This window comes from Micromys minutus (assembly GCF_963924665.1).
Source record: "Micromys minutus genome assembly, chromosome: 4".
Lineage (NCBI taxonomy): Eukaryota > Metazoa > Chordata > Mammalia > Rodentia > Muridae > Micromys > Micromys minutus.
Genome location: NC_137973.1, coordinates 68070141 through 68091520, shown reverse-complemented (window position 1 = coordinate 68091520; position 21380 = coordinate 68070141). Strand labels below are relative to the sequence as shown.

The following is a 21380-nucleotide window of genomic DNA, read 5'->3' as shown; positions in this document are numbered from 1 at the left end:
GGATAAGCTGTGCTTTGTGAAATGCTGTAGGAGGTCAAGGGCAGGTCAAGCCTTGAAAAGTATGCAAGGATCTGTGGAGATCTGTAGTGGCAGAAGAGGAGATGCTGGTGCATGAAAGAAAATAAAACAAAGAACGAACTTCTGGATGCCACAATGACATCATCTGTGGTTTTAAAGGGGCAGAGATCTGATTCTGATGGGACCCTCACTTCTGAGAAAGGTGAGACCATGAACAGAGAGAGCATGATCTGGGACAAGGACCCAACCTGCGCTAAGTCTCAGAAAACAATTTTAGCTATTTTTATTTATTTATTTTGCATGCAGTGGGAAGGTGTGCCATGCTATGCATGTGGACAGCAGGCGATGTGCATGAATCAGTTCTTCCCAGTCAAACGCCTTCCTGACGAGTCACCTTGGGACTAAATGAAGACAAGGTTTAAGGAGAAGTTAATCTCTGTACCCTGTAACTCTTTTTCCTTCTTTGAGAAATTTGGGAGATGGCCAGACAAAGTTAGCTGCACAGAGGTTAATCTACCTGGCTAGTGGGAGGGTTAGCATTCTTTCACTGCATCAGTTGGGGTTTGAAAGCCTTAAATGTTTCTTTTAGATATAGAATAATAATTGTAGCTTATTGTTTCTTCAAGAATCCTCAGGTAAAAGAAATAAAAAGGATACAGGTCTATCACACACCACACCACACCAGACACACACACACACACACAGAGAGAGAGAGAGAGAGAGAGAGAGAGGATGATATGACTTCATTTGGTAGGCAGCAACTGTACACAACCATTTAGAATGTTATTTGAGTGTTCTAGATGTCCAGTGATCAAACAACTGCCAGACAGCATACAATACTCTTTGTCACACCTATTTGTAAGATGAGAGGGAAAGCCGGGAAGAAACTTAACAAGAATGGGGCCAAATGGAGTTTGGTCTTCAGACACAAATGTATTGAGTGTGGTCAAATCTCCCACACAGAAGGAAGTATAACCTTGGGAAGCTGAGACAGTTTATTTTGTTCCATTTTCCACTGGACAGGGGGAATGGTTATTTTGTGGTGGACTCCCATGAGCATTATGTGGTCTGGCACACAACCTTACGTTCTCAAGGCTGAAGCCATTTGAAGGTAATTACAGGGGAAGGTGAGGAACCCTTCCCCAGCAATGAAACAGGGATCCCACAGCCTGGACAAACATCACGCCTCGTAGGTCAGGAACCCAGTCCTGCTGCCAAGTGTGATGTAAAACGCAGAGAAAACTTCCAGGTCAAATACAAAACCAGAAGACCCTTAAGGGATGACTGTACTTCAAGAACACTGGCGAGAAGAGAGTTAGCAATGTACTCACAGTCTGGCCGAAGGCTACCTGTCCAGGTTTATTGAATGTGCACACATATATTGGGTTGTATAGCCAAAGGAAATTAAATGGCAAAAGCAGCTTAGCCATCAATGCTGCCAAGTAAGCTACTAACGCCGTAGAGAAGGACATGGATGAGAAAAGGGTGCTGGGGCCAGATGCTGTAGAGCAAGAAGAACAATGGGCTCTGGACCTGGCTCAGCTCACCCAGCTGTGCCTAACAATGTTAGGCTGTTTTTATCCCACACTTACTGCAAAGCTTCCTGGACTGGGTGAGCAGGATGGCCCCAAGTCTCTTACAAGAGTACAGTGAACTGACTGCACAGCAGGAAAAGAATCAGTGAAAATCCACTTCCTTGAGCTAAGGGCTAGCCATGGAACCATGCATCTGACAGACAGCCATGCTGATGGAAGTGTCCACTAAATGACTTTCTGCTAGTAATGTGCGTACTATACCCCCCCCACCCGCCCTCAGCCACAGTGCAGCGTCGGTAATGCCTGACAGAGCATATGAAGCAATTGGGGTCTATTAGTATATTATACTAAAGACTAAGAAATGTGTTTTCTTCTTGCCATGCCTTTTTTCTATAGTTATAATAATTCAAATCTCTTATCGATGTGAAAAGAATGTAAAACAGTACCGATATCTAAAAGAAAACCATTCTAGTGAAAGGGACCCATATTTTAAAAAAGGAAAATATGTAATAATATAAATTATGAGGACAATGTGAGATTCTGTATATTCAAAAGCTCTTAAATGTCACACTGGGTATTCTGAGAGTGTCTAGAGTCTGCGGCTCAGTGGAAACCCTGACATGAAAGGCACTTGAGTCACACAGTAAGGAAGTTGAGGCTATGTCTTATGTTGGTAGAGGAGGCTCAAATGGTAACCATTAAAAAGCCCAGACTAGCCTAAAGGAACTTCTCATTGAGATATAGTTGCCACTTCAAGGTCATGTATACTTAGAAAGACATTCAGCTCACCTCAAGTGAACCAGGATTTACCCACACAAGACTAACCTCCCGTGAACAGAAAATGGTAGAGGGGACAGCTCTCAGGATTCCTGATTCACAGACCTGGGCTCTGTGTATGTGAGCCTGTTACTGAATCATTTACTCAGACAATATTAGTTTCATTTTTTTTTCCTGTAAGGCTTGGGGAAGAACGGTTTTCTTTCTTTTTTCTTTTTCTTTTTCTTTCTTATACCATGGCAAGACAGTCCTAAAGGGAACAACTATACTTTAGCTTATAACCAAAATAAATGTTAAGCAACACATAAATGAATCAGATAGGCAGAATTCGGCTTCACTAGGAGCAAACCCAGTCAATAGAAACTGTGATTTTAGCACACATTTTAACAGCTATGGTGTCTCCTTCTGTAGACTGGGGTGTGTGGATTCTGAGTTTGAGGTCAGATTGCAGCACATAGTGTGCTCTAGGCCAACAGGCAGATACAGGGGTCCATGCGAGATGACTTGGTAGCTAGGATCAAAACTCAGTTTAAGTTCAAAGCCACTAGTCTCCCCCTGATCACAGGACACAGAAGGGAGGATACGAAATTTAACATTAATAATAAAAAGAAACTAAAACATGGTAGTAAGTACAGGCTTGGTTCGGAGTAATTTTCTGCACAGACATGCATGGTTATATGGTGAAGACTGACCAGCATTAGCCAACTGAGTAATTCAACACACAATCAAAACTGGCTCCAAATTAAAGCCCTTTTCATATTTAAAGCCACTATTTAATATCATGCTGATTATTAATCCTTAACTTTTTTCCCCCATCAAACATAAAGACTCTCACCCAGTTTCTTTTGCAAGTCAGGCTGTGTTTAATTTCCCGTGGACATATCTGGCTTCCCCAGGCCTTTGATCAACAGAAATGTTTACTTAGCTCCAGCCCTTCCTGTCTTTCTCTCCATCACTCCAACCTGGACCTTTACCCGTGAGTCAGCCTCCAGATCTACTCTAGTCCACTGGAACAAAGGGCAGCACTTCCACTGTAATTTAACCATTGGCACTTTCTAGGAATGAGTATTTGCCATGGTATTGATCTAGTCATCACTAAATCCAACAGAAAACCTTCTAGTCAGGTCCCAGGGGTCTCCCTCACATGATGAAACATATCTTCATTGTTCTTAATAACCCACTTCTTCAAACATGACCACACATGGGTCACTCGCTCAAATCCTTTTCTCACACTCTGAACTGGCACTCTCTGGTCCCCCCTTAGTTGTTTTTGACCCCTGATTTGTCTCTTGTTATTTTGTGAAACTTGGGAGATTTGGTCATGAGAACTGTAATCTTATAAATGGCTTCACTGTATGAGACCACTATACCTCCCAACTTCTAAATATCTTGGCTTTCCTCAACTATCTCTGAAATAGGACTGTTAACCACTTGTGTGGGACATCACAATTCTCCTCTAGAGGAAATGACTGCCTAGTGTAGGTTTCTATGAAAAACAAAACCAAACAAGATCCAATTTCAGGACAAACTTAAATTCTGCCAATGACCTCACTAAATGTTTGAGAAAAGCCTGTCTATCTCAGTTTCCCCCATACCCACTGCCTCACGAGAAGAGTTCCCTCAACCTCTATCACTCCTTGCTGAGGTCATTCCCCTGGTTTCTGGGCAGACCAAAGAACCCCAAACAGGTCCCTGATGTAGAAAGAAGCAAAGGCACAGAAGGTAGAATGGCCACTGTGTCTGTCACCTCTGCTCCTGATGTGTCTGCTACATCCTACAGGATCAGTTGGAAAACCACAGCACTGGCATCTTTCTGCCTGGGATCAGACACTAAGATTCAGTGAACACCACTGGACGTGTGTGCTCCGCATGACACATGTTAAAATAACATGAATAAAATATACTTTTTCCAAATTTAACCCTACTATATTTTCCATATTTATCAATAGGTGTTGAATGGAAAAAAATAAGTATGAGAGGAAATATCAAATCATCTTCCAAAAAAAAAAAAAAAATCTGAGAATAGTTTTTAAAAATCTCCAAAAAGTAATATATTAAGTTTAAAGAAAATATATACTCCAAATACATAGAATTTTCATAATTAATTTTGAGTCAAGAGAAGAAACAAGAACAAACACTATTTTATTTTTATGGGTTTGTGTGTGTGTCCTTGTGTTTGGACACAAGTGTCTGCAAAAAAAGAGGGTATCAGTTTCCTCGAAGCAGGAGTTACAGGCAGCACTGAGGAGGCAGACAGTGTGGCTGCTGGGACCCCAACTCTGGTCCCCTGGACAAACACAGCGTCCTCCTAACTACTGAGCCATCTCTCTGATCACTAGAAAACCAAAGAAAATCGTAAAAGTTATTTTAGAGACTAAAGTGGTGGATCCTGCATTAGGACAAATCCCTTTTCCAGTTTTCATTTCTCCTTAAATACCCAGTCTGAGAAAAATACAGAAAACACAGGCCGCATTCTTTTAGCCAGAATGCTCTGACATATAAAATGGAACTACATTAACATTTGTTTCTTGACATAAAAGACATATATGGCAATGAAAACCCCGGAGAAAATGATTTCTCTATACAATTGTATGAACACTTCTTAGTTATGAATGGGCTCAGAAAGACAAAACAGCAGATTTCAGTCAACTCTTTACATAAGGAATTATGAGAGACCCATAGAGGCTAAAATGATAATAGGAACAATACAACACTGATGCTAAGAATTTCAACCATTAGGCTGTCTGTCAAAATCAAAATAAAGAATAAGAACAGGAACTGTGTCAAGTGGGACAAAAGGATGGATGTTAACGTGTCACACATGCAGGGGTTACTTATCACAGGTTATCTCGGGGAGATACCACAGGGCTTTTCCCTCTGAGACAATGCAAAGACAGGAAGCAGCCTCCATCCTCCCTTACACAAAAGTAATGATAAAGTACACCCAAGGCCTCCGAGTTTTCAAACCTATCTGTTACACTTTGTTGGCAGAGACACAAAATCAAGTTAAAATCATGAAGTGTTTCACAGAAGCAGGCATGGGGACAGTGTAGAAGATATTCTTTGTCAAGTCTTAGTTATAAGACAGGGAAAATGATATGAAAAAGACTTTTTAATTTGTCTTAGATGTATTGTCTAAACGTACCCCATTTTTGTTCACATTTCCTTCATTGAAATATATGTGTAATTACAAAGTAGTCGGGGCCACACTCTGCCTTCAAATGAGGAACTCTGTCATTACCTCAGAAAAAGTGAGACCAGAAGAATATACGTTAAGAGACAGTAATAGTCTATAGTCAATTCAGTCTGACAGAATAACATTCCCTGGTGCCCTCAATGTAAAGCTTATAAAAAAATTTCTTTATTTCACCTGTTCTTGACATCTAAAAATCAAACAACTATTGTTAACTAAACACAGATCAAAAATAAGTATGAGTACCGTAAGCACTTGTTCAGAACACTGCAGAAAACTATTGACTATTTAAATTATAAACTATTTAAAGCCTGGACTGTGCTACCATCATGAGCTCATGAGTAATACACACACGATCCCCTTTCATGATGTAAGTTCTTCCTATTTGATGACGTGTAAGATAGAACACAAGATGGCCATCGTTTTGTCAGGGTTTCTCTTGTCTTTGCTGCTGTGCTGTGTACTCCAGGGTATCAGCCTGTTGGCTTCTGGACAATCTGTCTCTACCTCTCCCTTGCCATAGACTGTTTGGAATATATGTGTGTACCAGCATATCCACCTTTTTATGTGGGCTGCTTAGATCAAACTTACATCATCACATTTATCATGCTTATGGAGATGTGTCTCATGTGTCTTTGCACAATGAACCAATTCCCCAGCCCTTGCTTTTCATCCTAAAAAATAATAACTGATTGATTTTGAGAAGGAGCAGAGAAGTAAGCAAGCACTAATGTTTAGCAAAAATTAATGTTCAATGGGTATTTTTGAAAAAAATGAAGAGAAACTCCAGCTAGACAGCTGAATCACATCAAGGGCTACTCAAAGAATTTCAGGTTTTTCTTAAATGAGTCCCATATCTCTTACATGTTATTAAATCTGTGCCTTAAAAGTAAGATCATGTGGGTCATGGGAAGGGGGTAAAAATTACCTTTAAATATTACTTGGCTTTGTAAATGTGTGTGTGTGTGTGTGTGTATGTGTGTGTATGTGTGTGCGCGCGCGCGTGTAAAATAATTTTCTCTTGTATAAAAATGGAAACCTAGAGAGTTGTTACTATCAGGCTGATTCATTGTTTAAAATAGAGCCTGAAATATCAGCTATTATCTGAAAATGTTTCATACTGCTCCACCAAATGGAAAAGAATAAAAACATATTAGTGGCTAATCAATACACATTATTTTGACACACAATCTCTTAAACTACAATTTATTTTCTCTAACTTTACTTCTGATATTTGCATAATGTTATCTTATCCAAAGACTTACTGACATATCTTGGAACTTACTACGATAGCATTATAAACACAACTTGGGCTCTCTAGAAACCCTTGAAAGCCTCTAATGAAAAAGGTTCAGGGAAAATTATCTCCAAATAGTGCGTAATTCCAGAGGAAAACCATGCCATTGTTCTGACATAGGAGCCAGAAAGCAACATGCAGACACATATTATTTGCAACTGTAAAAATCCAAGAAGACATACATTTTGTTGATGGTTCTGCAAACTACTTTTTTCACTAATTAATTATTTACTTTGCACCCCTATTCCAGCTTCACCTCCCTCCTCTCTTCCCAGTCCCTCCCTCTTACATCTCCTCCTGATATACCCTTCTCTCCCTTTCTCCTTATAAAGGGGGAGGTCTACCATGGATATCAACCCACCTTGGGATATCAAATTGCAGTAGGACTAAGTATATCTTCTCTTAATGAGGCCAGACAGAGCAGCCCAGAGACGGGAGTGGAATCCAAAGGCAGGCAACATTGTCAGAAACAGCCCCTTGTCAGGAGCCCCACATAAAGACAAGCTGCATATTTGTTGCATATGTGTACCAGATCTAAGTCCATCCCATGCATACTCTCTGGTAGGTGCATTAGTCTTTGAGAGCCCCGGTGGGCCAAGATCAGTTAAATCTGTAGGTTTTCCTTGTGGTGTTCTTGACCTCTCTGGTTCCTTCAATCCTTCCTCTCCCTCTTCCACAGGATTCCCTGATCTGTGTGTGGCTTTGGGTCTCTGCATCAGTTTCTGTCAGTGAGGGTGATGCCTCTCAGATGACAGCTAAGCTGCTAGACTCCTGGCTGCAAGTGTATAGGCTCTATAAAATATTATTTTAAAAAGTCAGTCACCAAGAAAATAAAGTGTGTTGGTATCACAGTAGTTTCAGCCATCCAATGCAAAGCATCAAGACAGAGATGCCTGAAAATTGCCAGTTCTCACTTGTTTTCTTAAAAATTTGTGACTGGAAAATATTTCATAGCTAATATTTTATAGTCTTATTGTTCCATACTCTACTTGGTCTTTCCTATTTGCTGCTAAAATTAATATAATTAAATGGCCTACATTACGAATCTCTGAGCATGAGGAACAGAACCATAGGCTGGCATTTCAGCTAGACAGCAAGGACAAGAGCTAGGAGACAAACAGCTCTGACAGTAAAAGAGGAACCAGTTCCTGTTGGCCTGTCCACCTTTGCTGTTCTTCACAAAATCTAAGCTTCGAGGGTGGGAAAGGCCTGCACCGCCCAGAGTAGAAAGCAGGCAGATGAAATCACTTGCCCCGTGATACATGCAGCAACTAGCAGCCTGCAACAAAAACCAAAGACTAATGCAGGCGCCACGTTGAGCAGGGTAAAAAATACAGGTTAATGCTGTCCTTAGCCAATACACAACTGGAGTTGCATTACAGGGCCGGAGTTTCATGTCTTAGTCTGACCCACCAGACTCTAGTTAAAAAGAAGCACACAAATGAACACACATCCACCACGCATAAACTGGTTAGACCAGTTTATTGTCTGAGTACCAGAATAAGCCACAGTGAGAAAGGGAAGAAGGAAATATAGATTAGGTTATGTCTACAATAAGAAAATGAGCTAACTCACCACAAACTGTTTTGCAAATGAAAGGGGGAGAAAGAAAGAAAGAAAGAAAGAAAAAGAGAGAGAGAGAGAGAGAGAGAGAGAGAGAGAAAGAAAGAAAGAAAGAAAGAAAGAAAGAAAGAAAGAAAGAAAAAGATTTTAGTGTTTCTCTACTTGAGAGTCTCAACTTGAAGGGGCGTTTGATAGCAAAAATGTAAATACATATTGAATAAGTTAATACTAAGCTCAGGTCCTCATTTGAAGGCAGTCGCCATTAATGTTTGAAACATGCTGAATGAAGAAAACATCAAACAATTAAAACCTTTGTTTCAAATGATAACCACTCATTTGCCTACAGACTAGTTAAATACACACTCAAACTTTACCTTTGAAAAACCATGTGAAAACATACTTAACCTGCAAAGTGATTCTACATCCGCACACAACTTATGAGCATGGCTGCCCCTCCAGGCTTCTGCTGACCAATTAGAGCATCAGCTGTGACCACACCCATCCACCTCCTAAGGAGCCAGCAGCTGATTTGGTAAAAGCATCAACATGAGCTCTTGGCAACAATTTTTTGTTTGGAAAAAGCATCCCTTGGTCTGAGGAGATGCTGTGTGGGACCCCATAATGGTGGATAAAGCCAAAATTTTTATCTTTGCTCTAAATTAAAGAATAGGATGATTATGTTACAGAAGACAAAAGCAAATTTGCCTATCACCCTGGGAAAGTAGAAAGGCAAAGTTCAAAGCTCCTTTGTTTAAAAAGGGTAACAAATGACTCTGTGTGTCAACTCAATTGGCTCTTCTTCAGAATAAGCGATAAGAGACATTGGCTTCTGATGCCAAGGCCCAGATAGATCTACAGTGTGCAAGCTATCCGGATAGCATCTCAGATCAGATGGCGCATTTGCAGGGAAGCTAGGAAGTTCTTCTGAAGTGTGATTAGGCCCAGTAATTTCTAATCTATTTGCATATTTTTTATTTTGTTATTTATTTATGCCTGTGCATGTGTGTGTCACAGCTTGTGGGAGGAGCTAAGAGAACATTTGAGAGTTGGTTCTCTCCTGTCATCTTGTAGGTCCCAGAAATCCAACTCAGGTGGTCACTCTTGGTTGAAATAGCCCTTACTCACTGACAGCACCTAACTCACACATCCCCAAATGGAGTTTTTAATATTATAGTGTCTAACACTGATCATAAAACTCAAACAAATCTAAAACTAACACTTTTTTAAGAAAAATGCTTTCTCAAATACAAGAAAAAATATGATCCTGACATAAAGAATAGCATAAGTAAATGATTATAATACTATTCATTCTTATAAAGGAGCTCATTGAGTAAGGTGCCATTGAGTATGAAAGATAAAGCCAGCATGGTCTTTCATGCATGAAGCATAGCCTATAAAGTAACATGCACACACACACACACACAAAATACATATGTGTGTGCATATATAACTCTTACATATATATGAAATATCTATACCTAAATATGCATATGTACATACATGTATTGTCTGTATGCATGGATGTGTGTATGTGTATATAATTACATATACATACACATGTAAGATCGTGTAAGGTCAAAATTATTGAAAAGAAATCAAAAGAGTAAAACTAGGTAACGACAAACTATAGAAGGATGAATAAAAGGCCACATATTACATGAAAGAGATAAAAACCAGAGAGAGAATAAGAAGGAATCAGGATACTTGGGTAGGAACAAAGGGAAAGGAGACTCTCAGAGCACACAGTTTGAAAATGACATAAAAATATCTAATGCCTTGTATGTTAATTGAAAAATTAAGTAGAAAAAGCATTGGTGACTAAGAAAAACTTATATGACATGACTCATTTTTATGTATGTTTTCCTTCCCAGCTACTCTCATTTCATTCTCTTACAGGCTTTAAAATTTGGGTTTTAGAGTAAACAAGAAAACTCAGTCCTGAGAGTATTAAAGAAAAAACTCAACCAGATCCAAAACAAACAAACAAACAACAACAAAAATTAACCTACAGATTCCTTATTTTAGAAATGACCTCTGGTGTTAGGGACATGAGTCAATGTTATGGGTACTTCCTGTTCAATCAGAAGACCCCAGTTTGGTTTCCAAGCACCCATATTTGGTGGCCCTGTAACTCTACTTCAAAGGAATCTGACAGTCTTTCTGGCCTTGAAAGCCACCTGCATAACAGTGGCACTCACATCCATAGACACACACGCATAAACTTAAGAAACTAATAAAATCTTTTTTAAAAAACAAAAATGATTTCTACAAATATAGTACTTCAAACTTCCAACGATTAATAAATTGAGGGGGGTCAGAAATGACAAACATGATAAAAGGATACCTGCTGCTTAGATTATTGATATTTAACTGCTGTTTAAATATTGAAATGATTGGCATACACAGCACTATACACACAAATACACACCCTGGAGTTCACATATGTTTACATTTTGCTATTATTATAATTTATTATGTGCAAATCAGAAGAGTAATTACATTAAATCTATTCTGAAACAAAGGAGCTCCCACAATACAGTGTAACTAGAAAGCCTCAGTCATGCAGACAAGAGCCTCGGTAGAGCAAGTTCTTCGACTATGAGATTCTGACCCACGTATTTAAACCAGATCCCACAATGCAGCTCCTTATTAAGAAAATCATTATGACCCAGAAACTCATTAGATATTCAAAATCTGTTCCATACATCAAAGCTCTCAAACCATCTGTTTTATGAGGACCAGGGGTTGGTTCTGATCAGTGTTCCCATTTAGTCCCTTTTTTCATTTGTTAATGAAAGGACAATAGTGCAGGATCAAGAGCTGAGTAGATGAGCAAAATCAACGTTGCCTTCTGTGCGTGCGTGCGTGCGTGCGTGCGTGCGTGGGTGCGTGCGTGCGTGCGTGAGTGCGTGTTTCCCCCACTGACCGGGTCAGAAGTGCTGACTTGCCTGCACTGGGTCAGCAGGTACCAATAGGCTTAGGGCTGTAGAGAATGCCCTGACAATCTGGCCACTGAAACTGCAAGTTTCTGAAACTGCAGAGAGCCCTGGAGGTCATATTCTGTCCCCGTGTAAACTAATTCCATACTCCTTCATGATGGCAAACAGTAGAAGAAGAATAAACACTGATCCTTTAGGTCCCACTAAGAATCCAATTCCCACTACTCAGCTTTCCCCGGAGTTCCAGGCAAGGGGAATTCTAACTGATGGCAGCTGCTTCAAGGGAAGGGCTACCATGACCTTAAACTTGGCCCTAGGTCTACTCTCACATCCAGGAACAAAGCCAGAGGCTTCTCCTGGCAACTGCCTGATGTGCTAAATGGCAGGCCTAACCACTGAGGGAATCCTGACCTGTACCAGGGACAAATCCTCCACTGCAGGAAGCAGACAGACCAGAGAGATTAGCAGTGAGCCCAGATGATGCCTGCCCATCCCCTCAGCCCAGGGCACAGAAGCAGGCTTCTAAATCACACTCTGCAGGAGCCCAAGCTCCTGTTCTGCCTCTGCTCCACAGACAGGCACAGGATACTGTGCAAAGTCAAAGAGAAACGGGTGAGCAAGGCCTTCCATCAGAAATGCAGTTTGTCTGGTCTCTGCATGAATATCTTCCCTTAGTAAAGAGGCCTTTTATAGGCAACTTGTTTTGAAAATGCAAATGATGCATAAGTTTGAAAGTCAATGCAAACAATCACCCTTTAAAACGCCTCTGAAATAAGAAGAGCCATCAGCCTCCCTCTTTCAAAATCAGGACCCCCTTGAAAGAGCACTAAAGGGTTCCTGACCAGAAATTGATACAACAGCTCTGCTCCAGATCATTCCACCTTTAGCCCCTTGCCCACCCACCTCTCATACCAGGTTTGCAAGAACATACTTAACCATCATAAAAGAAAAAAAAAAAGTCTATTTCAATTTATGCTGTTATTTGCTACCCAGAAGGCTTTTCTACAACTTTTCATGTCATAAAACAATAGAGGGGTCTATTCAAACACCTGGTAACTGTCCCAGCTTTCATGTTTTCACTGTGTCTTTTATTCTGGTTCCCACATTATCAGAGGCCTCTGCCACAGCTCCTAACAAACTAAGATTGTATGTGATTCCAAGGAAGACTTTCTGGAAAAGGCAGCACCTTCACAGCCCTAAACGTCCTGAAGAGTTCAAGTCCACATCTGACACAGATTGGGTCCCAGTTGGTAGTTTTAAATCTCCATTAATCTAATCAGTGGACACTGTCAGGTAAAATACTATTTAGAAGATGAAAAGGAGTCTGGACTTTCAGTTAGCTATACTTACAAATGTCCTTTACTTTAGTCAGAGCAGTGATGTGCCTTTCTCTGGGCAGACATCCTTTCCCGCTCTAGTCTGTGTGCTTGAAGGGCAGCAACCAGGCCTTATTCACAAGTACCTATCTCACAGCATCTGTACCAGATAAACATCTATCATGTTGATTGATCAAACTGAGTAGTCATGATAATGTCTTGCTACAGTTTTAAAATGTATCGCGTGTGTGTGTGTGTGTGTGTGTGTGTGTGTATACATTTATGTTTGCAAAGGAACAATGATAAAATAAGAGCAAACTTTCAGAACTAACTTTGGCCATATATTATAATCTTCTGGCTCTCATCCTCTAGGTTAACCTGTCTTTACCTTTGTCTAGGTTTTTCTCTCTGTAACCTGCTTGGTGAAACTCTACTAGTAAAACCACCATCAACACACCACAAAACACACACCACATCTTTCTTCTCTCTTGTTGCTCTTACATAGCCTCTCTTCTTCTGCTGTTCTCATAAGAGTTGGGCATATTCAACCTCTGACTCATCCTGTCAAATCTTTTTCTGATCACGTTGTGTGTTAGGCATCACTTTCAACCACGGCTGTTTTCTTCTACAAACTAACCTTACCTTCATTGTTATGTATGAATATCCAGATTGGTAAAAACCAGAACATTGGTTCAGGCACTCTACTCCTACACAGAAAATACTTTTATTAATAAAAAGCAAAAAAGAGCTGCAGGGAAGCTAAGGAGCAGCAAATATTCACAAATACATTATTTGTCATTTGCTTTGTTTGGTTTCTATACCAAAGTGGAATCACCCACATACATATACCGGTGCCCATTAACATGTGAAAAACAGTAACTCCAAAATCACATATATATGTGAACATAAGAAAAATGAGAACAGACACTATAAAGTTAGGTTTCAGGCCTTGATCTGCCCAAAACACATTTATGTCTCGATCTTTCCAATTCATGATCCTTGCTCACATGCTCCACCCCCTTTTATATTCTCCTTTATCTTCTGAATTCTTTCTCAGGTTGTCTTTTAAGGGTAGCAAACATAATTATATAAAAGATATTTTATCATGAAAATTTTCAAGTATAAACTAAATATAACTTTGCTGATTCAATTATCCAAATAAATAAGCTCCAAGTAAATATATAAATATCATCTGGTAGACTCGGCTGTCCAAATAGGGTAAAATCTCAGAATAAGGCAAGCAGATATTATAAAACACTACCAAGGTCTTAAGTCAAGGCTCAGTACCCCTATATCCAGAAAACCTGATGGATGGGAGGCTTCCTAGACTTAGTATTTGAAGTGACATGATGGGGTGATTATCCCCAACCCAAAAGTCGGCCATGTTCTGGTTTCTTGACCATTTGAATGGCCCCCTGCTGCTCAGAAGGCTTCCAATATGGGAGGATTCTAGATTCCAAGCTACTGTTATTTCACCTTTCCTCCAAACACAAGAAAAGCTTCTCTGTATTCTTGATCCCTCTGCTCGACTTTTCCCCAATTTACCCATGATTCGGTTTATGTTCAGAGAGTCATGGGTTAGAGTATGTTTCTTACTGTAGCTGCTGCGGTCTGAACACTTATGGCTCCCCCAGATTCCTATGCTGAAATCTAATATCCAATATGAGAGACTCTGGAAGGTTTCATGAATGGGACTATACAGCCCCTGTAAATGCAGTCAGCATCTATGAACTGGGGCCCCTTCCTTCTCCCATGTAAGAACACAAGAGAAGCTATTGTCTGTGAACCGGGGAGCAGACCCTACCAGGGACATTAAATCTCCTAACACCACGATCTTGCAACATACTGGTAGATTTCGGGTGATTAAAAACAAGTTAGAGTTGGATATTTTTGTATGGTGGCCTTTACAGAAAGGTTTTCCACTTTACTAAAACGTTACAAAAAAATCCCTTCTGCCCAGTGTCTGTATCATTATTATTTGTATCTTTTTATCCATAGTGAAATGGAGAACTGACCCCAGAAAACCCATGTAAGTTTTCATGACCCATGATATTAAAATATCTTCAAATCTCTGTCCTAAGAATTGCTAAAACCTTCCTCTGCCTTCTTCCAAGACCAGCTACTCACACAGAGGTAACTGAGCCATTCCAGAAAATACATTACCCTAAGCATTTATTTTTTATGTTTATTTTTAGCTACAATTATCAACTCCATTAATATCTACTGGGCCCATTAGTGAATTTCACATGAAATCTTTCTTCATTGCACATTATCATGTGAAAGGTAGAGAAAAATAAACCTAATAAAATTATGTATCATTTCTTCTTATAGGTAACAAACAATCATAAAGATATTATCTAATGCTTATGCATTATCATTAATGTGCATAAGGCAATTATAATCAAGTATTAAGATAATTTTGCTGCCGTGCTTTCTTTACTAGTCTTAAAATGCTTGTTTTATCTCATTTTGTTTCTAGGGTTTCAGTACTGGAGAAAGGGAAGTACCATCACACCCTTATATCATGAGAAGGAGATAAAGCAGAGCCCCATCTGATAAGATGGAAATTAGGGCTGATTTGGCTGAGCACAGGGTAGGCTTGTGGTTTGATTTAGTAACAAAGGCCCAACACAGAGTTAATCCCAACAGAACAAAAGCTTTCTGCTATCTAACTCTCCCCTCCATCAGCACTGAAATTGTAACCAAAAATAAACTGCGGATACTGTCAATTTCTTTGACCTAAGAATCCTTAAGGGCTTTGCAATCAGCAAAGGTCTATTCTGACACTCAAGCAACCTCTTCACTGTAGCATTGTAACACTCAAAAATGGACCTGAAAAACAAGAGCACAAGCACATGCATATTCAGAAGATGAAAAACCCAAGTGTATTATAAAAATATTTTCATGTCTCCTTTCTTTTGAATATTCTCCATTGAAATGTTTTCTCATGCCAAGTTTAAAATATTTTTTAAAAAATGAAAGAAATGTTTTTAGCTCCATTGAAAGTAAAAGCCTATACTCTCAGCAAACTCCATAAACAGCAGATTAAATTCTCTGGGCATTAGGTGCTGTTTTATAGTGAGATTTCATTTTTATGATGCAAGAGTAGATTACTTAGAATAAAATATTTACCTTTCTAAGAAAAGGGACAGAAGAAGAGCATTAAGGAAGTAGCCTTAGGCACTGAATGCCATGGGAAGGTGGCCAAGGGAGTCCTTTCCTTCCTCACATAGCCTCTCATACTTTATTATGGACGAGAACAACTCAGAGAACTACATTCGGTAAAACCGAGGCTGCTGGACCTGACCCCAGGAACCCAGACTCAATGGCTGAAAGGAGGAACCTGAGAGTCTACATCTTCACAAGTTCCCAGGTATTAATGAGAGGATGCAGACTGGGGAGCGTCGTTGGCACACCATTCAGTCTGTTTCCCTTGGACATAGCCTCTGGCTCTGTGGAAGGCTGAGGACACCAGAAGGAACCTTACCCTGCAGGAGGGATTTTGCTGACCCAACACTGTCAATCAATTGAGTATACGGACCAACAGCAATTCAACTTTGTAGGCAGTAAATGCAAATAAAGATAACTTTATGCACAAATGATATCTTTTAATTCCTTGAGACACAGCTTCAATTGTAAAAGCAGACGGTGTATAAGGCGTCTGAAGGCGCACTGGTGTGAAAGACCTTTGAGTTACTGTTTTATACAGTAGTTGGTGTAGAGTGGGCTCCATGCTTGGGCCTTACCTGTGACTGGAGCATCGATATCCAGCAAGTTTTTTTCCTGTCGGAGAATCGAAGCACCCTCTGTTATTATTCTCAATGCGACACTTTCTTCCAGCCTGCCCTCCTTCATGAGATGTGCTTTTAAGATATCCACACGCGGTTTCCCGTCATTATCAAACACTTCCTTTGCTGTCAGCCGGTGACTTGGCGGAAATGGAACAGCTGTAAGAAAAGTCAAAAGGTTACATTAACAGAAGCACGTCAACAACAAGCCAACTCCAAAACTGTCACTAACCAGCTGACACTGACTTTAATACGAGCTCAAGTATTAAATAATACGCATTCAGGGTCTACCAAGAGTTAAAGACTGACTTCTTCCTTTGATTCTAGAAATAATTAGCTACCATGGAAGAGAGGGCTTCTTCTGAGTGAAGGCTACTGATGGCAATGAAGGATCCTGACTGAGTTTATATAACCATATGCTTCCCGCTAGGCAATCGTTGATTCCATAGATGAGAACAGATCCTAAAAGCCCACTGATAACCCAGCCCAGCAAAGATCGTTCTGCTCTCTTTGGGCCAATGGAAGGGAAGAAGCAGCTTGACAAGTGGGTCTGTTCAAACTCAAGTCTCTGAGTCAACTCCCCACTGTTAGCCACTCATGATTAAGGAAAAGAACAGATGTTTTAAAGCAAAGGCCAAAAATGCTTAGGTTAAAAAACAAAAAACAAAAACCAACCAAACAAACAAACAAAAACAAAAAACAAACAAACAAACAAAAAAAAAAACACACTCCTTGATTCCTTGTTCCCTTTTCCCCCATGCAACTATACAGGAGAATCCCCTTTTAGCTACTTTCATCTTAACATCTGCTGAATACGTGGCACATGCTCACTCTTTCCCCAAGATCCTATAGGAGCCAGAAAATTCAAAGATCCATCGTGAGAGATGGTGACAGGAATTCTGGTAAATAGGCCATAATGTGAACTGTTTTAGAAATGCATTTTCTATTTCACAGAATTGATCCACTGGACAACTCGTATCCATTGATACCATCTGCAGAGCTTGCCTGTACCATACCCACAATGCCGTGTTCCAAAGAGTATTTTCATTAAGACTCTTCTCTTAGTAATAAAGAATCAATTAAACAAACAAAAAAAAATCTGTTCTTCTACTGTACAATATACTTCCCAAAAGAAGTAAGACTTAGATACGTGTCAAGAAATGTGTACAATCTAACAGTATAGGCTTGTGGCTGGGATGAAATTGTAAAAACATATTGTAAGCCACGAAATGAACTTTTACACATGGATGCAGCCATGACTTCCTATCAATCCAACCACAATCATGCGACAGTGCTGAGGAGGCAGCGACAGATTCCATGAGTGACCAGTAGGATTTGGGGGCCAGCACAAGGAACGTGGCTATAAACCCTGACTCTGAACTCTCACCTCTGTGACCTCAGAAAGTTAAGTAACCTCCTCTGGCTTCAGTCACCTTTCCTGCACAGTGAGATTATGTCCGTTAGCAGAGTGTTGTAATAACTAAAGCAAATATTCAGAATGGTAACAAATAGTTACAACACTTTTATGCCTGGATTTGTATAGGTAATAAAACCAGACTCGGTGGAAAACTATAAGTGCAGTAAGGTATATGTGTTTGTGTATAAACTCCTTGAGTCCCTAGAACATGAGTGTGTGGGTGACCTGAGGTTCAAGATTATTAAATAAGCACATTGTCCAATACAATCACCTGCTGATTTATGTGTAATCTCACTGACTTTAAATTGAGGCAGTCTGATGCCAGGATACTCATGTTAACATCTAAACTGCACTGCTTTCCAAATGTCCTCAAGACAACACATACACATTACAAAACAATAAGAAAATCATGTTTGAGAATTGAAATTCTGATATGGAGAGTCGTTTCTTGTAGATAAATAATTTTTCTAAGACAAAGGAGTCTATTTTTTGGTGGTGGCTGGGGGGGGGGGGTCTGCAACACACAAGGCAGAAGGTCAGTGCACAGCTATTGCTCACAGAAGAGAGAAAAGGAAGATACTTGGTCATGGAACTTGGAAGTCCTTGGCCCTCACTAATACTGACAATATTTCTTGCTTAGATGTTTGTTAGGCAAGTGTGGAGGGCAATAGCTTTGGTAGAGCCAGGAAAAAGCCTAAGTTTGACCATAATCACCAACAAAAAGCAGACACTCTGGCATGGAGGATAGATCACGTTCTTTGATGGGCTAGCCATCCTTAGAATGAACCTCAATCAGAGAGCCCCAGAACCCAGAGAGAGAAACAGAAATAGGGGAAAGGGGAGGAGGGGGGGAAAGAGGGAGGGAGGTAGGGAGGTAGGGAGAGAGAGAGAGAGAGAGAGAGAGAGAGAGAGAGAGAGAGAGAGAGAGAGAGAGAGAGAGAGAGAAGGAGAAAAGGAGAGAAGGAGAGAGAGAGACTATCTGAAATGAAAAGGTGGCCAGTTCCTGAGGAACAACATCAGAAGCTGCACTCTGAGCATCACAGGCACTTGACTATGCACACACGCCCAATAATAAACAAAGCACAGAAACAAGTCAGTGCTCTTTTTTTTTTTTTTTTTGAGACAGCATCTCAATATGTACCCATACCTCTCTCAAACTTAGTTTTATCTGCCTGTCTTCCAAAAGTTTTTTTTCTTTTTTGTTTTGTTTTTTTTAAACCTGAGACTTCATGAATGTTTTCAGATTTCCAGATATTGTACTGGCCATTCCTCAAAGTCCAGGGGACATCTGATAGATGGGAGGGTGTAGAAGCCGAGATTCTAAAAATATCCTTGGGGCAAAGAAAAGAAACCCAGGACAGGGCTCTTCTTGGAATTTGACTGCTTCTCAGACTTCAGCTCGCCCAATGGCAAAAAGGAACTGAACAACAGATATTACATCCTTCACTGTTGAGTGTTTACATTTAATCCTCTGTGTGCATTGTGTGTTGGGGGGAGGAACAGATAACCATAGAGGTCAAAGGGCAGCTTCACGGAGTGGGTTCTTGCCTCCCTCTGACACCTGTGTTTCAGGAAGCAAACTTGGATTGGACAGCAATAGCCTTTAGCTGGGTTTGGCTGAAGCAAGGCTACATGTTGTGAGGTTTGGGTGCTATTTCCAAACAGTATCAACTGGAGGAGGAAACAGGAAAACAGCCATAGTAGGTCCCTACTTCCCACTGACTGAAAGAAAGGCTGATGTGACTGGGGCTCTCAGCAGTCAGACAGATGGCAAGGCCTACTGGAGCCAAGATGGGTTACCACGCTGCCAATAATGATACGCAGAGAAACTGAAGGCCAGGGAGAAGTTTTCCAGAACAAAAATAAGAGTGGATTAATATTTGTGTATTTGTGCACCTTTTGACTTCACAGAAAAAAATTCCAGCCTCTCAAAGGTCACGTTTATTTGCTTTTTCTCTCTCCACCTAGAGCCCCACATAAAGACTGGTGCCAAATATTGAGCAAAAACTATTTGGACCAAAGAACCCCATGAACTTGAAAAATATTTTTCCCCATTAACTCATTGTGAAAGTGGCTGTGATTTATGTAATAAACTCCGGGCTCTCTTCCTTCCTTCCCCTGGATTACTGTAGTTAAATGCTTTCGTTGACACAGGTTGGACACAGAAAAGTGAAGTTTCTGAACGATACTAAAACTCATCAATAACTGCTGATACTGAACTAGGTCTCGCTGAGACAATGTTCTTATGGTTGCCTTAAATATAAATACAGAATAAACTTTTATAAGACTTACTGAAAATATCATATAGAAAAACGAGAACACCTAGCTTCCACTAAGTTCGGCATTCCCACAAAATGTCATTTTCTCGTCTTCAAGTGAATAACACAGACAAATACTAAGTAAAATGTGGGGTGAGGATGATGCTATCCTTCCATTGCTAAGCCAAAAGTGCCTTAAGTAAGGTTCACATCTAATGGACAAAGATACAATATTATATTTTTCATTTGCTGATTGCTCCAGGGCTCAGCTGCATGATATAGAGAAATGTTTTCAGTCTTTATGTCTATTGAAGCTGAGATCTGTTTGACATTCACCAGCAATACACCAAGTCAGAAGATTCAGTAACAAGAGCATCCAGATTCCCTAGGTCCAGCTAATTACAAGGACCATGCCTCAAGATCTACCAGTCTCTTTGAGTTTTGAATTAAATGGTTCTTTTTTTTAAGATTTATTTGATTTATATGTGCACGCTGAAGAGGGCATTGGATCTCATTATAGATGGTTGTGAGCTACCATATGGTAGTTGGGAACTGAATTCAGGACCTCTAGAAGAGCAGCCAGTGGTCTTCACTGCTGAGCCAACTCTCCAGGCCCTGAATTAAATGGGTTTTAAACAAACCACTAGTGGGAGTTAGCAGTCATACACAATCCCTTGCTTTTTGTGGTCTGATCCTAGTATCTAGAATTGCTGCTTCTCAGATCTGAGGAACTCCATGCACTATTGAAGGGAATCCCACTATGTTAGCGGAAACAGCCAAAAATCATCATGGTAACAAGTTCACTGGAAGGAGGAATAGATTCTGCTTCGGGACTTCTTTCAGGGAAATTTCATAAAATGGCGACAAAAGAATATTCTGCCTACTAACTTTTTAAAAATGATGCTTGACTCAGTTTTCAACCGTTAAGTAATATCACAGCTGAAAACCCAAGCACTCCAAGTCCACAAAGGAGAAACAGTCCAAACACAGTAGGCTTTGCTTTCTCCACCACTCTGATGCCAAACCCCTGTAGATGGTTGTTGGAGAGAGGGCTGACTCTGCAATTAAGAGCACTTGCTACTCATCTGAGGACCAGAGTGTAGTTCTCAACATTCACACTGAGCAGACCACAACTGCCTGCAAGTTCAGCTACTGGGAATTTGATGCCCTCTTCTGAAACCCATGGGTACTGCATGAATGTGATGCATGTAGAAACAAGCAGGCACAAGCACATGTATGCACACACAAACACGCACACACAAACATGCACACACCCACC

General features: G+C 40.3%; 1 protein-coding gene across 2 annotated transcripts in view; it reads right to left on the bottom strand.

Annotated features, from left to right (window-relative positions):
• Window positions 1-21380, bottom strand: part of PPP3CA (protein phosphatase 3 catalytic subunit alpha) — a 249078-nt gene that overhangs the window by 113472 nt on the left and 114226 nt on the right. For both annotated transcript variants that reach the window (XM_080916518.1, XM_080916517.1), the window contains exon 2: window positions 16385-16585. In XM_080916518.1, coding sequence (XP_080772644.1) covers window positions 16385-16585 — 201 coding nt within the window. The remainder of the gene's footprint in view (window positions 1-16384; window positions 16586-21380) is intronic.